We start from the raw sequence: 13886 nt of genomic DNA, 5'->3' as shown, positions 1-13886 counted from the left end.
GCTCCGTCAATGAGGGTTTTGGCTAGAATCACAACACCCCATGTTGCGTGCGTGCCAAGCCTCCCTCATAAGTGGTTCCACAGACACCGAATTTCAACAACAACCACTAGTCACTTTGGCGGAGTGGTTAACGCGCTGCCCTGCTATTCGCAAGAAAGCACGTAAGGCAGTTCCCTCGGGAGCGCAGGTTCGAATCCTGCAGGTGACGCATAATTTTTTGCTTTTTTCTCCTTTGGACATGCACCTAAATGGGGTTACGTTGTACAGAGATCTCGTGCAGTTTTCTTTTTGTTGTTGTCGATGTTTTTATATCGGTCGGATTGGACATTAATGGTGATAACGCTTGTTCGCTGTTCTTTGGTTTTTGTAGACTCGGGCAGCAGAAGCACGGCACATACGGGGAAGGTGCATCTCAACGCCTGCATGACCCGCAAACTCTGCACTTTCGAATCTCCAGGTCATTTGGACGCTTGGAAAAGGAAACCATTCGAGTCTGAGGAGACTCGCGACTTCCCTCTCCCTGTCAATGCTGGGCGGAGAAAGTGTCCATCTTCCCTCATGTTTCCTGGACTTTCACTTCAAGATCTTGCATCAGCTACCATTTCTATCGACCTGTGTTATAACTTTAGGAAATGTTCGCTCGAGACTCGAAAGTGCACATGGCCGAACTTCTGCTAAGGTACCATGCAAAGAAGACCTTCCAAGGGAAGGAAATATGTGAAAGGGCTGCAACAAGTCAGACGTCTACTCGAAGTGGCCCTGTGATTTTCGCAATGTTCCATCATGGCATGGAAGTCGAACACCTCAGCTGCCTCGGGCTGGGACTCGCAGTTCATCCCAACATCTAGAGGTGTATCATCAAAGTCTGGGGTCCCCTGATGATCACAAAAAAAAGAGAGAACACAACCCTCAGCATCACCGAACTTCTCAGAACAGAACAGCGCAAAGCAAAAAGAAGAAAAATGTTGGACTAACCGCGGATTGAACGCGGGACCGTCTGTAGATCCAATGAGGCATTGCAAAACAGAAATCATACCACTAGACCATTAGCCCATAAGATGAAAGTTTGGTGAGAAAGGAGAGCTTATATGGGGCTAATGGGTAGCGGCTCCGCTTTAAGGTCAAGCTGAGATGCCACGCCAACAACGACGACAGCATACGAAGGAGGATTCAATTGGATTATCATGATCAACCAGGCGGCACTTAATGATCGATGGCTGCTCAAAGTATGAGAAAAAACTTCAAGTCACTCCAAACAATACTACGCTCAAAACACGGCGTAGCAGCAGCCCACCCCCTTGAACCCGAATATGAATACCACGAAAAGCAACGCATTTTGTCTATCATGTCCTAATCATTCATCATCCATCAATCATCCCTTTACCTAGTCTTGGCAATCATCTCCTCCGGCTTCATGCCCCGTCCCTCAATCAACACACCCGCCTTCCTCAAGATGTTCACAGTCTTGTCAATAACCGCCTCATCAACGCCCTGCACCCTCTTCGGGAACTTGACAGTCTTCAACCACTCCCTCGCATCCTCCTCCGAGTAATCCAGCTCCGTGCTGATGTACTCGACCGCCTCATCCTGGTGCTCCTCAAAGTGCTTGATACCCTCATTAATCTTTTCCATGGCCTCCTCCACGCGCCCATCCAGCTTCTTTTGGTCATCAAACAGCTTGGTAGAAGCGACAATCTTCCAGCTGCTCCAGGGCGTGTAAATCTCGCCCACGCGCCTGATCTCGCCCGAATCGTAGTACTTCTTGCTCGTGAAATGCTCCCACATGAAGAAATCCGCCTCCCCAGAATTGACCGCGTCCCGCAAGTTTTTGAACGTGTTGAGCACCACGAAATCCGAAAAGGGGGAGGCAGTCTCGACATCCGTGCCCACCGCCGTCGTCGGCACCAGCCAGTCGCGCTGATCAGCCAGCACGTAGCCCATCACGTAACTACCCGATCCGATCCTGGAGACGCCGATCTTGCCGCCCTTGAGCGAGTCGACCGATTGGATCTCGGGCCGGTCGGCGCCCGTCGAGATGGCCCAGCACAAAGGGGTTTCGACGTAAGTGCCGACTAGACGGTAGCCGCCATCGGTGCCGAAGGAGGCGTCCTGGGTGGAGTCCTTGCCGAGTCCGGCGACCCAGCCTTCGGTCAGGCCGACGGCTACATCGATCTCGCCGGAGCGGAGTGAGGTGATCATGTGCCCGGTGCCGGAGGGGAAGGGGACGAGTTCGGCGGAGAGGCCGTAGTGCTTTTGGGCGAAGTGGATGGGGGTGGAGAAGTGCTCGGGCACGAAGCCGATTTTGAGCGGGGCGGCGGACATGATGATGGTGGTGGTGGATGTGAAGGTTCTGGCTTGGTGATGTAGGTGGTTGACTCGGAGCACGGGTTTGAATGAAGCTGTCGATGTCGACGTCGATGTCGCTGGTGACAGGCGCAGTGAGATTGCCTCTGTTGTTTTAAAAAGGTACTGCTGAAAATGACGCAATGCGGGGCGCATGAAGGATGGTGGTGACGCGTTGATGTAATGGAAACAATTTGACTTCTAGAAGATTGAACGAATTCTTCTGTTTGGTTTTCGGGAATAAGAGGAAGGAGATCCGTTAACGGCAGTGTTCTTCCGGATCGACAAGTCAAACGGGCGAGTTGCGATTGAAGTCTCCGGCAGCTCAGCGTGCCACAGGCGGTCCGCTTGCCCCGCGCGGGCCCGGCGGCCACTGAAGACGGAAGGAACGAAGCGTTCGGACCGCCCGGTGGGTCCACCGTCCCTGCGCCGTCCGGGCGATACAAGGCAGAGCTTGTTTAGCGATAATTGTTAAGGTCGGGCGCTGAAAGATGTGCGAATGGACATCGGACGGATGCTTCCCGTTTGCGACCTTTCATCCAATCCACGACATCACGTTCCCACACTCAAGCGCCTTGTCAGTCTTGGCGCGCTAGTTGTGTTGAGCTGGCCACAACACCGACTTTCCAACGGATTTTGACAGATTGACCAGATTTAACCGTCTTAATTAACGTACATCAACCGCATCGCATCGTAAATTATCGAAATCTGTACCAAAAAGCCAATATTTTAATACTCGTATATTAACTATCGTTTTATTTAGCGTTTTTATTATCTTTATTATTATTATAGCTATACAATACAGTGAATTTTCTCAATTTGAACTAGCGAGCTATCGTAAACTTAATATTCTATAACGACGAGCCTATTAAAGATATCGCTATAACTGCTAGCGTTTGCGAGCGTACAATACATTGATATAAACGCAATTTCAATATTACTAGCAAGCTAATACTACCTTTTCGAACGTCCTAAAATTCTAAGAAACTCACCATATAGGCTATAGAAGTATACTCGTAACAATAGCAACTATTCGTAATTACTATAGTATAATTATAATTAATATTGTAAAGGAAGTTATAAAATTATTAGTATTAAAACTATCACTATATTTCGATGAGATTTATACTTTTTTAATTAACGAGTACGATGTATACATATTGACCGAGACTATACGTCGCTATCTATACTAAGAGCGCTAGAAGGAAAAAAATAATATTTAAAGCAGTATAGTAAGAGCCTAAATTAATAGCAGAGTAAATAATAAAAATATCGTTATTTATTGTAAAAATGTTTGTCTTTTACGATAAATCTAGTATAGATTGACGTAATAGAACTCGTTGTATTAGCTAGGCTCCCCGCAGTACTATCGCAATAATATCGAACCGCTTTAAATATAGTAAGTAATATTATATTCTCCTAATTATATCGGTTAATAGCGTACTCGAAATACTAGTCTTTAAGGGATAAATAAATACCTTAGGGTTTATTAAATAATTAATAGATCGCCTCCTTCCTATAATAAATCCCTTTCCTAATTATAATAATATTTTAATAATAAATAACGCGAATTAGTATCTATATAATTAATTCTACTATATATATAGGCGCGGATATATTATTGTAATATCTATTACTATACTCCTTAGAACTTAACCCGATCGAAGCGTACTTTAATAATTTCAAGAAATATATAAAGCGGGTATATAACGACGAAGGTAGCGATGGGATAGCTAATAAAGACTTCCTTATCTTCCTCCGTCGAACTATTAAAAGTATTAAATATAAAGTATAATAGATTTGTAATTACTTTAAAAACGCTAAATTAATTATAGAAGGTATTAATAATATTAATAAAGACTACGCAATTCTATATACTAGCTAATTAAAGGAATTTAAGAAGACTAGTAACGTTACTAGGCGAGAGTAAATAGGGAAGGTAACTAAATAGTATAGGGGGTAATATATAATTTATACTATAATCTAGTACTAGAAATACCAGAAATACTAAAAATACTAGAAATACCAGAAGTGCTAAGTAGAGTACTAGCATTTATCCATATAATAATAAAAAGAGTGTATAAAAATGCCAGAAATATATAGAATCCCCCCTTATAACCAGAGCAGTCCACCTCTTTTACTATAACTCATCTTATATATTATAACCGCTAACGATAGTATTACCCACTAAAAAAGTAAGTACTCTCGCAACGCTAAGCTCGAGGGCAGTAATATCAGTCAATTGTACTATAAAACCGTACTAGGAGTTTAGTATATAATAATAATAATTAATTAAATCTATTAATTAGAGGGTAGAGGGTATACCGTAGAAGCTACCTATTTAGGCGACTATTAATTACTCTTATTTAAGGAAGGTCTTAATACTACTCTTTAGCGAATTATAAAGCTCTATTATAAAATCTAGCTTTATAAACTATTCGACTAATTAGTCCCTAAGCGCTATAATGATTTGTGGTAGTATGCTTTATAATTTTTGCGCTGAATTTTTTACGATTTTTCTACAATATATTTTATTCAGGAGTATAGTTATAAGATTGAAAGGAACTGGTCAGCTAACATTAATCAGGGATTATAAAAAAGATTGGGAGATTGATAAATAACTAATCGTATGGATTGTTTGGATAGATGATCACTTATTTATAATTGATAGATAAGATTAAATAAGCTATCGATAGAAAAAGAAGACTGATGGAAGAAGAATGGAAGGATAGGAGGATGATGAAAAGAAAAGGGGATTAATACTAAGAAAAAGATTATAAGAGGGATATAAAAAGGGAAGTAATAATACTCCTTTTTTTTTTTTCAAATATATTTTAATATACTGTAATTAAATATTTTAAATCGTTTCTCGTTATTTCTTTCTATAAGATATTTAATCAATTATCTTATTTATAATTGAATATTTCCTAATCCTTTATTCATTATTAAGGAAAGAAGTTACTTTTATGTGTTAATTATCGAGTAGTAAGCTTTATATTTATTTATTCTTTAAATTCTAAAACTATTCGCAACTTATTCGTTTACTCTCTTTAACCCTCCTTTCTCTAAACTTCAAATTTTAGCCTTTCTATCTAAAATTAGCGCTAATTACCTCGTCCACTTAATTCATAACTTCCAGTAGTACAGCCCTAATTAACTATTTATAGTAAGTTTTTATTGTAGTATATAGTTGGTCTTGTATTGTATTGTTGTGTTGTTTTGACCCATTTTAATAATATCCGTAATAGGAATATTTGATCCTTTAAATACTTTTCGTAGTATAATTAAAGCCCGTAATGCCTACGCTGCTACTGTAATCTTCCTAAAATAATACTCATAGTAAAAGTTTTAAAAAATTTAGTAATAAATTCGCTTAAGGTACAATTATATAGCGAGGGTAGTGGCGGGGAGGAGGGAGTTAGAGGGGACTTATCTTCGTTAGTAATAAAGGGCGGTATAATTAATAGAGGTACTAGAGGTACGATTAAGAGTAAAATAGAAGGTGCCTATATAAAAATAATAAATAAGGGTAGAAGAGGGTTACGTTTAGTAGTTAGCGTATTATAGTTAGTAAAGTAACTATAGAACGCGGTAATTTAATAATTAAATAGCGCGTTTAAAGCGGCGTTTAGTAAGGTTACTATAATATCCGGTACCGGTATAGTAATAATAGAAGTAATTATAATAGAGGAAGGAGGAGGAGGCGGCGGGAAAATTAGGTAATAAAGGTAGCTATATAGAGGGTAATATATTAATTGGTATAGTAAGTATAGGTATAATTAGTATAGGGGTAATATAGTATTAGTAGCCTCTTTTCCCTTCTTAATATTATTTATAAAAAATTATTAATAAATTCTATACTAATATTATTATTATTACTATCAACGTTATTAATAATATTAATGTATACTAGGAGCCTATTACCGCTACGTTGTCTGCTATTCGAATTAGTATTAACCGTAACGGTCTCTACTATAATCATTTTTTAAATAATTAAAGTAAGAGGATTTTGTACGGTAATATACCCAATTACGATAGCTTTTACCTATTTACCTGCGTTTTTAATAAAGAGGTTTTAATATATTTTACTACTATTAATAAAATAATATATTTAATAGTTACCTCCCTTATTATAATTCTTATAATTATATTTAATATTATACTTCTACGTTTAAAAGAATTTATAGTACGTAGTACTGTAAGATTTATATTCCCTACGTACTTTTCGCTCGTAATTTTATTTATTAAATTTATCGATCTCTTCTAATATTATATTAATTATACTCCCCCTCCCTATACTAAATTTAAAGGTAATAAATACGTATAATAATTATAATATAGCAATTATAAAGGGATTAGTTATACTATAAGAAAGGGTAGGTGTAGAAGGTACGCTAATAATTAAATTAATAATTAAATTAGTAATAAAAATAGGTATTAGTATTATAATAGGCGGGTCGAGGAGGTAGAAAGTAAAAGCGAACGTAAAGGTATAGTATTAAATGGTACTATTACGACAGTATACCTTTATAATACCCTCGCTATTAAAATTGTAATTACTATTATTAAATTAGGCAGCTACAATAATCTTTATATAAATTATAGCCTTATTCCTCCTATTATTATTATAAACGCCAGTAGTATACATAACGCTATAAAAAATAATTTAATACTTAACCCTAGCAGCGGCCGCGTTAATAATAATCTTTTAAATATACCCCATTTACAAACAGAGGACCTCCCTAAATAAAATTATCCCAAACCGCTAATTATATTTTTTACTATTCTCTTATTTGATTTCGATCTTTTAATAATTTCCGTAGTTAAGGATAGCGGGGGGTTTAACTCTAAGGGTAATAAAATATAACCCAGTAATTATAAATTCTACCTAAATATAAAAAGGGAAAGCGGGTTTAGAAGGTAACGCAATTTATTTATAGGTATATAGTTAAATTAGGGTTAAAGATACTACATTTTCGTTATTATCGTTAAAGAAATAGAATAATATATTAATAACTTTCTTCTTAGGGGTAAAGCGGACCAGGAGATTAGGGAATTATTATTTCTCCTCCTCCTCCTCTTCCTCTTCGTCGTCGTTATTTTTATCGTTATTATTAAAAAGTTTGATAAGGGTTAGCCGTATAGGTAGGAAAGAGGGTACGGGGGTAATTTCGGCTTCAATTTTGGATTCTAGAAATCGCTCTAATTCTAGAGCGGGCGCCTTCCCTTTCCCTTTATTTTTAGGGGTGGCCTTCTTAGGAATAGCCTTCTTCTTAGGGGCAGCCTTCTTAGGAGCTTTTTTAGGGGCGGCCTTCTTAGGGGCAACCTTCTTAAATAAATTAGTAATAGATTTAAATTTGATAAAAGTACGACTCTTTTTCATAGGGCGGGTAGAAGTAGGTATTAAATTCGAACCCTAATTTTCGTCAAAGTAGACCGAAGTAACGTTAGCGCGACGAGTCCGCTTCTAGTTCTACTTCAAAATCGACTTGGGAGGCATTATCACGATGGTTTAATTGATTGATAGAATTGATTGATGGAATGCAATTACTTTGTTTACTTTGCACGATGAAAGAGATTGTGTAGCGCTTTAATTCTGTATAGAAATTGAGTAAAAAGGCGATATTTTACAATGTATATATGTGTTTGACCGGTTATTATAGCCAGCTCATCAAAGTCTTGGCAACTGACAAGGCGCTTGAGTGTGGGAACGTCGCTGGAAACCTCTTCTCTCTTCTTGCAAACCAAGACCGATCAATATGCTATCAAAAATTCGAAAAATCTATGTGAAAGTTATGTTCTGTTTTGTTACACGAAATGTCTAGACCCGACCGCCGCTCTATCCTCTGATATGCGACCTTGACGTCCACCATCTCAGCTCGTCCTCTACGCATACTTGGGGGCATTCTGCGGCGAGAAGGGGTTCCCCTTGAAGAATCCCTCCGGAAGCTCGAACTTGGCATCCACAGACCCCCGAAGCAGCTGGATTATGGTGTCGACAATATCGTGGCCCCAGTTGTACTCGGCGAACTTGGCCTGGGAATCTGTGCGATGGAACCAAGGTCAGCATCCGGTCTTCGAGGCACCGTGTCTTTCAAGATGAACATACCCAGAGGAACGCTAACGTATTGTGCCACCTCTCTAGCGACTCTTTCAGCTTGGTCCACTCCGGCGTTGCTCATCACCTGGATAGCGCTTGCCCTGTGCCTCCTGGCCTTCTCGAAGATGGCCAGCCTCTCCTTGATATCCTCAGATTTGGCGCCACTTAACGAGATACCAAGGGCAATACCGTCTTCGATACTCTGTGCGCCACCTTGGCCTTGGTGCGGCAACATTGGATGAGCTGCATCTCCGATGATGATCATCTTCCCTTTGGTCCAGGTGGGCACAGGACCACGATAGAGGAGAGGCCAACGCTTTACTTCGCCTGCTTTGCTGTATTGCGGAAGACCATATTAGCAACCAAATATCGGAGAAAAGAAAGAGCAATGGCATACTTCAGTACAGCCTGGAGGGAAGGATGGAACTCGGCAAACGTCTTGAGCAAGTGGGACTTGTCGACAGGTGTTTGCCAATCTTCCTTGGTGGCGCCAATCAACTCGTCATCGTGGAACATGCCAACACAGTTCCAGACCTCACCACCACGGCATGGATACGAGATGAAGCGGTTGCCCAACTTGCTGGCCGTATAGATCCTCATAAGACCCTCCCTCTCGCCATTCTTGTTCCACCACGCTGTCTCCTCGTCGGCATCTAGGTCAGCAGCCGGGATGAGGAAGCGGTAACATCCATTGTAGAGCGCTTGAGGCTCTGGCTTGTTGGCATATCCAAGGATGGCCTCAACAGCAATGGAATGGACACCATCTGCGGCAATGACAAGGTCCGCCTTCTTCACGATACCAGAGCTAAGGGTAATGGATGGCTCCTCTGAGTTCTATAAGGGGAAATGGTTAGCATAAGGCTGTCTCCCATCCCGTGTCTCGGTGACTTCTCACTACCGTGCCCGGCATGATGATCTTGCGTGGACGGGAGCGTAAGGGGCCGACTGTTTCATCTCCACGTTTTGGATATTACTCACATAAGCGACCACCTGCACACCCAAGTTCAACTCGACAGGCTTCCCCGGACCCTCTGGCCCCATCGCCAGCTTCTTCAAGGACTCATGCAAGTCGACTCGGTGAGCAAAGTACAGAGGACCGCCAAACACCTTGGGAACCCAGTCACCGAGTGGAGTGAAGTCGAACTGCTGAAGAGTGGCCCCGGATCCAATGGCGATGCCAGTAGACGGAACGAACTTGTTCTCCACAGGATCCAGGCCCCACGCCACGAGGGACCGGTTGGCGTTCGGAGGCACATGGATGGCGGCGCCAACCTCGTTGTTGAGCTCCGACCGCTCAAATATGCGGACTTTGTGACCCGCACGGCGAAGAGAGATTCCGGCAGCCAGCCCTGCGATGCCGGCTCCGACGATGATCACATCGAGGGGCTGGTCTTGGGTGAGGGCAGGCATGGTAATGGCAGTATGTGAGTGACTGAATATGGGAATGCAACCAAGACTCAGAAAGGACTCATGCAATGAGACTGACAGGCAGAGCAGGACAAGACAGGACTAGGTAAGGAAGATACAGTGACACAAAGGATCAAAAGCAGCCTTTCTGGCCCACGGCGTGTTCCCAATAAGAAGTCAGAAGAAAGACACCACGGGGATTCGGGACCATGCAAGGTCTTTACCCCTGACCCAAGGATTACCAACTATCCCGGCCTTCACCGTCCGATAGTGAAATCTCTGCTATCACTACAACGCAGCATGGCGGAAGCTTTCGATACGACCCGTGATATGATTGTATACCCAGGTTGGCAGGAATGGATGAGACAAGCCATGTGTTAGGAGGCGAATTCCATTCCAAGGGTCTTGTCACATCAGGTATGTGTTCCGCGTCTCTCATATTTCACAACAGGAAACCCACTAGTAAAATGGAGATTAAAACAGACGAACCCAGGAAGCACAAAAAGACACCTCCGTGGAACAACCGCTGCCTTGCAAGATGTGTCCCGCGGGAGGAAAGATTGCGTTACCTTGGCTATCTAAAAGAAGCAATGGAATCGTATGAGACTTACCTCGGGGAGTTACGCTATCTCGGCCCTTGATCTGATATTTTTTTTCGCCCACAGCAAGGGGCCAAGTTTGGTCGGAGCACACCTTCCTGGCCAAGACATGGGACCCAAGGGAAAATCGCAGACCGCAGCAGGTTGACACTGGTAGGGTCGCTTCAGTCTGGTCCATGTCGACCCGCCGCAGAGCAACATTAGGACCTCGATCTATCTCTCATATCACATTTCCCGGGCCTCTTTCTCGCATTATCTGATGCTCGATAGTCGTCGTGATATGGCGCCGTCACTCACAGTTTCTGGGTCCAAACAAGCCTCAGCATTGCCGGGGCTAGAAACACCCATCATTCTGGAACCCATCACAAAAATCCGAGGGGAGAAACATGACACATCACTGGTTACTTGGGGGTTGTGGTGCGGTTGGGTGGGACCTTTTCTCAACCCCTACTCATTAAGTAGGGGGGGAAAAAATTCTGGGACAGCAAAAAACTCATGGGACAATCTGAACAACTAGCAAAACACTAAGAAATCTGATAGTACAGCATAGATACAATGCATCAAAACCACGCCGAAATTTTCTAAAATTCTACCAAAAATCAGATAGACTCTTTTCTGCATTAGAAAGAGGATTCCCAGTTTTTGCGCTCTCATTTCAACTGGGAAAAAATTGGCAGGTCAAAAAGTATTAAAAAGTGTTATTTGGTTATTAAAGTTGAATGAGTGTATTTGCGAAACAGATTTTAAAATATGGTACACTTTGAACCCTTGTTCCCATTCTTTCCTTCCACACCTAGCCAAAATCAATGCAACTTTGTAGATAGTCTTTTGAAAGCTCCTTTATCTCCTCAGAATTTTCTCAGAATTTTAAAAAATAGTGGCGTAGTTGTTTGGTTCGCGATCTTCGCTGCACTAACAGCTTTCTTAGTGTTTTGGCACTGGCTCAGATGTCCCATGAATATTTTGCTGTCCCAGAATTTTTTCCCCCCCCTACTTAATGAGTAGGGGGTTGAGGAAAGGTCCCACCACCGAACCGCACCACAACCCCCAAGTACCAAAGGGAGAATTGTGGTAGAGACATTGATGTCAAATACGTGCAGGGGAGAGCAATTGCGCTATGACGGGCTGAGTTTAGCCGCTGTAACGTCAACGATCCAGGGGTGTTGAGTGCTCGAGCCCCCCAAAGACCCAAGGCCTCCTCTGGAGGATTGGCCGCTAACGGAGAAAGGTCGCTAGCGAGCCGTTCCAGAAGTGGAAGGTGTCAGATTTACTGGTGATTGATTGATTCTGTGTGTTCTGACTCGAGCGCTCTGGTATGGGGGTTCTAGGGGTATCCCATATTTGCCAAGACCTATTAAATCCGGTAGCTGGGACTCTAGTATCTAACCCACATCTAGCTAGAATACTACCCTAAAATCTAACACACCCCCTCACTTACAAACCTCTTTTACCTCTTTAAAGTCAAAAGTAAAACTATTTACACATTGCTCTCGTCGTTTCATATCTCCAATCCCAATATTTCATCCAAATTATGGAAATCCACCTCTCCCAATACCAGATTATCTCCTCCTTCGCTATCTTCCCGCAATAGTACCTCAACTATCCCTAATAATTCCCTAAATCTCCTATATTCTAAAATACTTAATACTTTTATCAATCCATTTATTAACATCAATTTTATCTCTAAGTACTCGATATCAAAAGTCTTTTTCTCGAAAATCTCTCTCCTTAACCAATATCTATAAATATCTATATACCTCATCTTTATACTACAAGTAAGCGTCTCCTTTATAAGTACCCTAATAATTTATTAATTATTATAATATAGAATAGGAATAGGATCCTCTAGTAAATTCACCCTCAACGCCGATATTAATTAGTTTATAAAGAAGGTCTCCTTAACCACCTTCTCAACTATATATAACTCTACTTCTATTATTAACGTAACAACCGTAGTCTATTTAGTTACTCCCTAATAAATCAAACCACCATATAATTTAATCCTAAATCCCTAGGAACTCTTACGGTTACTCTTATTATTAATAAACGAAGCATTAAAGGCAATCTCAAATCTATCACTCCCGCCAAAATAGAATGCCTATATCTTTATTATTTTTAAATACTATATAACTTTCTCGCTCGCCGCTAAATAAATAGGATTAGGATTATAATTATATTTAGCTAATCTATTTAACGAAAACGTAATATCTAATCGAGTATTAACTATTATATATAATAAAAAACCTATATTAATTTAATACGTTCGTATCTCTACGTAGCTAGTAATACCCTTATAAAGAACTAACTCCTTATACCCTATAAGTACTAAAATTAAGTAGTAATTAGATTTAAATAGTTTAATAATCTTATTAATATATACTTTTTAAACTAATTAAACTTTTCTTTAGTTTCGATTACATATAATTTTAATATCCAAAAACTATTAGAATTCATCTCCTCCTATTAAATAATATTATAATTATAACTTTATCGTATATTTCTTAACCTCCTCTATTTTACTTTTATCAAACGCAAAGACAATATTATTAATATAATACAATATAAAAATACCATTTTTCTTCATAATACACGGATCTTCAAGGATCGCTTTAAATCCTATCGATTTAAATACCCCGTTCAATTCTTATTACTACAATAAAGGAACTCGTCGGAAACCGTACAAGGCCTTAATAAATTTAAAAACCTTCCCAAATATTTAATACCTTAATAATATACATACATAAATCTCCTTATCAAAGTAGGCATTTATAAAAATATTAACTATATCGTATTAAATAAATTTAAAGTTAAAACGAATAATAAGAATAATAATAGTATAAAATAATTAATCTACAAAAATAGACGCATACATATTAATTCCTATCTTTTTCTATTAATTACCTCTTACAACGAGCCTCGCTTTTACCTTATTAAATATCTTGTTTTTATTAAATTTATAAATATATACTCATATATAATCGAAGATTTATTTACGTTTAGAATAGGGGATATCCTTATCTACCTCGATCTACATCTTTATATTTTTATAATTTTTAAAATAAGTTTCCTCTACTTCTTTAAACTATTAGCCAAATACGTAATTATCTAGATTGTAGTATGTTATAAATACTAGTAGGAAATTACATTAATATACCCTATTAAAACGACTATATTTTATAATTAACTATTTAATTTCCGTCTTAATAATTATTTTCTCGTTTATTTTAACTACTAATTAGGCTAATTTACTAACGTTAAAGGCGGTTGCCTATAATTTTTAATAATAATTGTACTAATCGATAATTTAGTTAATAGAATAGCCGGTACAAAATATAATTAGCGGAGTAAATAGAAGCGACGAATATAAATTTATAATATATTTAATAAATATTTTATTATTAGTAAATTATTAAATTAATACTTCTTATGATTAATTA

At 39.6% G+C, this 13886-nt stretch overlaps 2 protein-coding genes and 2 non-coding genes across 4 annotated transcripts; 1 reads left to right on the top strand and 3 right to left on the bottom strand.

Moving 5' to 3' along the window:
- Positions 1-109: 109 nt before the first annotated feature.
- Positions 110-208, top strand: B0H65DRAFT_t141. The gene has a single exon. It is a non-coding gene; the product is annotated as a tRNA-Ser (tRNA).
- A 758-nt stretch (positions 209-966) lies between these two features.
- On the bottom strand, positions 967-1053 carry B0H65DRAFT_t76. Its single transcript has one exon. It is a non-coding gene; the product is annotated as a tRNA-Ala (tRNA).
- On the bottom strand, positions 1049-2833 carry B0H65DRAFT_455212 (uncharacterized protein). The gene has a single exon (XM_062826231.1). The coding sequence runs from the start codon at positions 2497-2499 to the stop codon at positions 1381-1383; it is 1119 nt and encodes a 372-aa protein (XP_062683883.1). The 5' UTR covers positions 2500-2833; the 3' UTR covers positions 1049-1380.
- A 5396-nt stretch (positions 2834-8229) lies between these two features.
- Positions 8230-9853, bottom strand: B0H65DRAFT_420696 (uncharacterized protein; the record flags this gene model as incomplete). Its single annotated transcript, XM_062824297.1, has 4 exons — positions 8230-8387; positions 8453-8778; positions 8841-9277; positions 9422-9853. The coding sequence occupies 4 exons, from the start codon at positions 9851-9853 to the stop codon at positions 8230-8232; spliced, it is 1353 nt and encodes a 450-aa protein (XP_062683882.1).
- Between the last annotated feature and the right edge of the window lie 4033 nt (positions 9854-13886).

This window comes from Neurospora tetraspora (genome assembly GCF_033439725.1).
Source record: "Neurospora tetraspora strain CBS 560.94 chromosome Unknown B0H65scaffold_2, whole genome shotgun sequence".
Lineage (NCBI taxonomy): Eukaryota > Fungi > Ascomycota > Sordariomycetes > Sordariales > Sordariaceae > Neurospora > Neurospora tetraspora.
The sequence above is the reverse complement of the archived record's forward strand: the minus strand, read 5'-3'. Positions and strand labels throughout refer to the sequence as shown.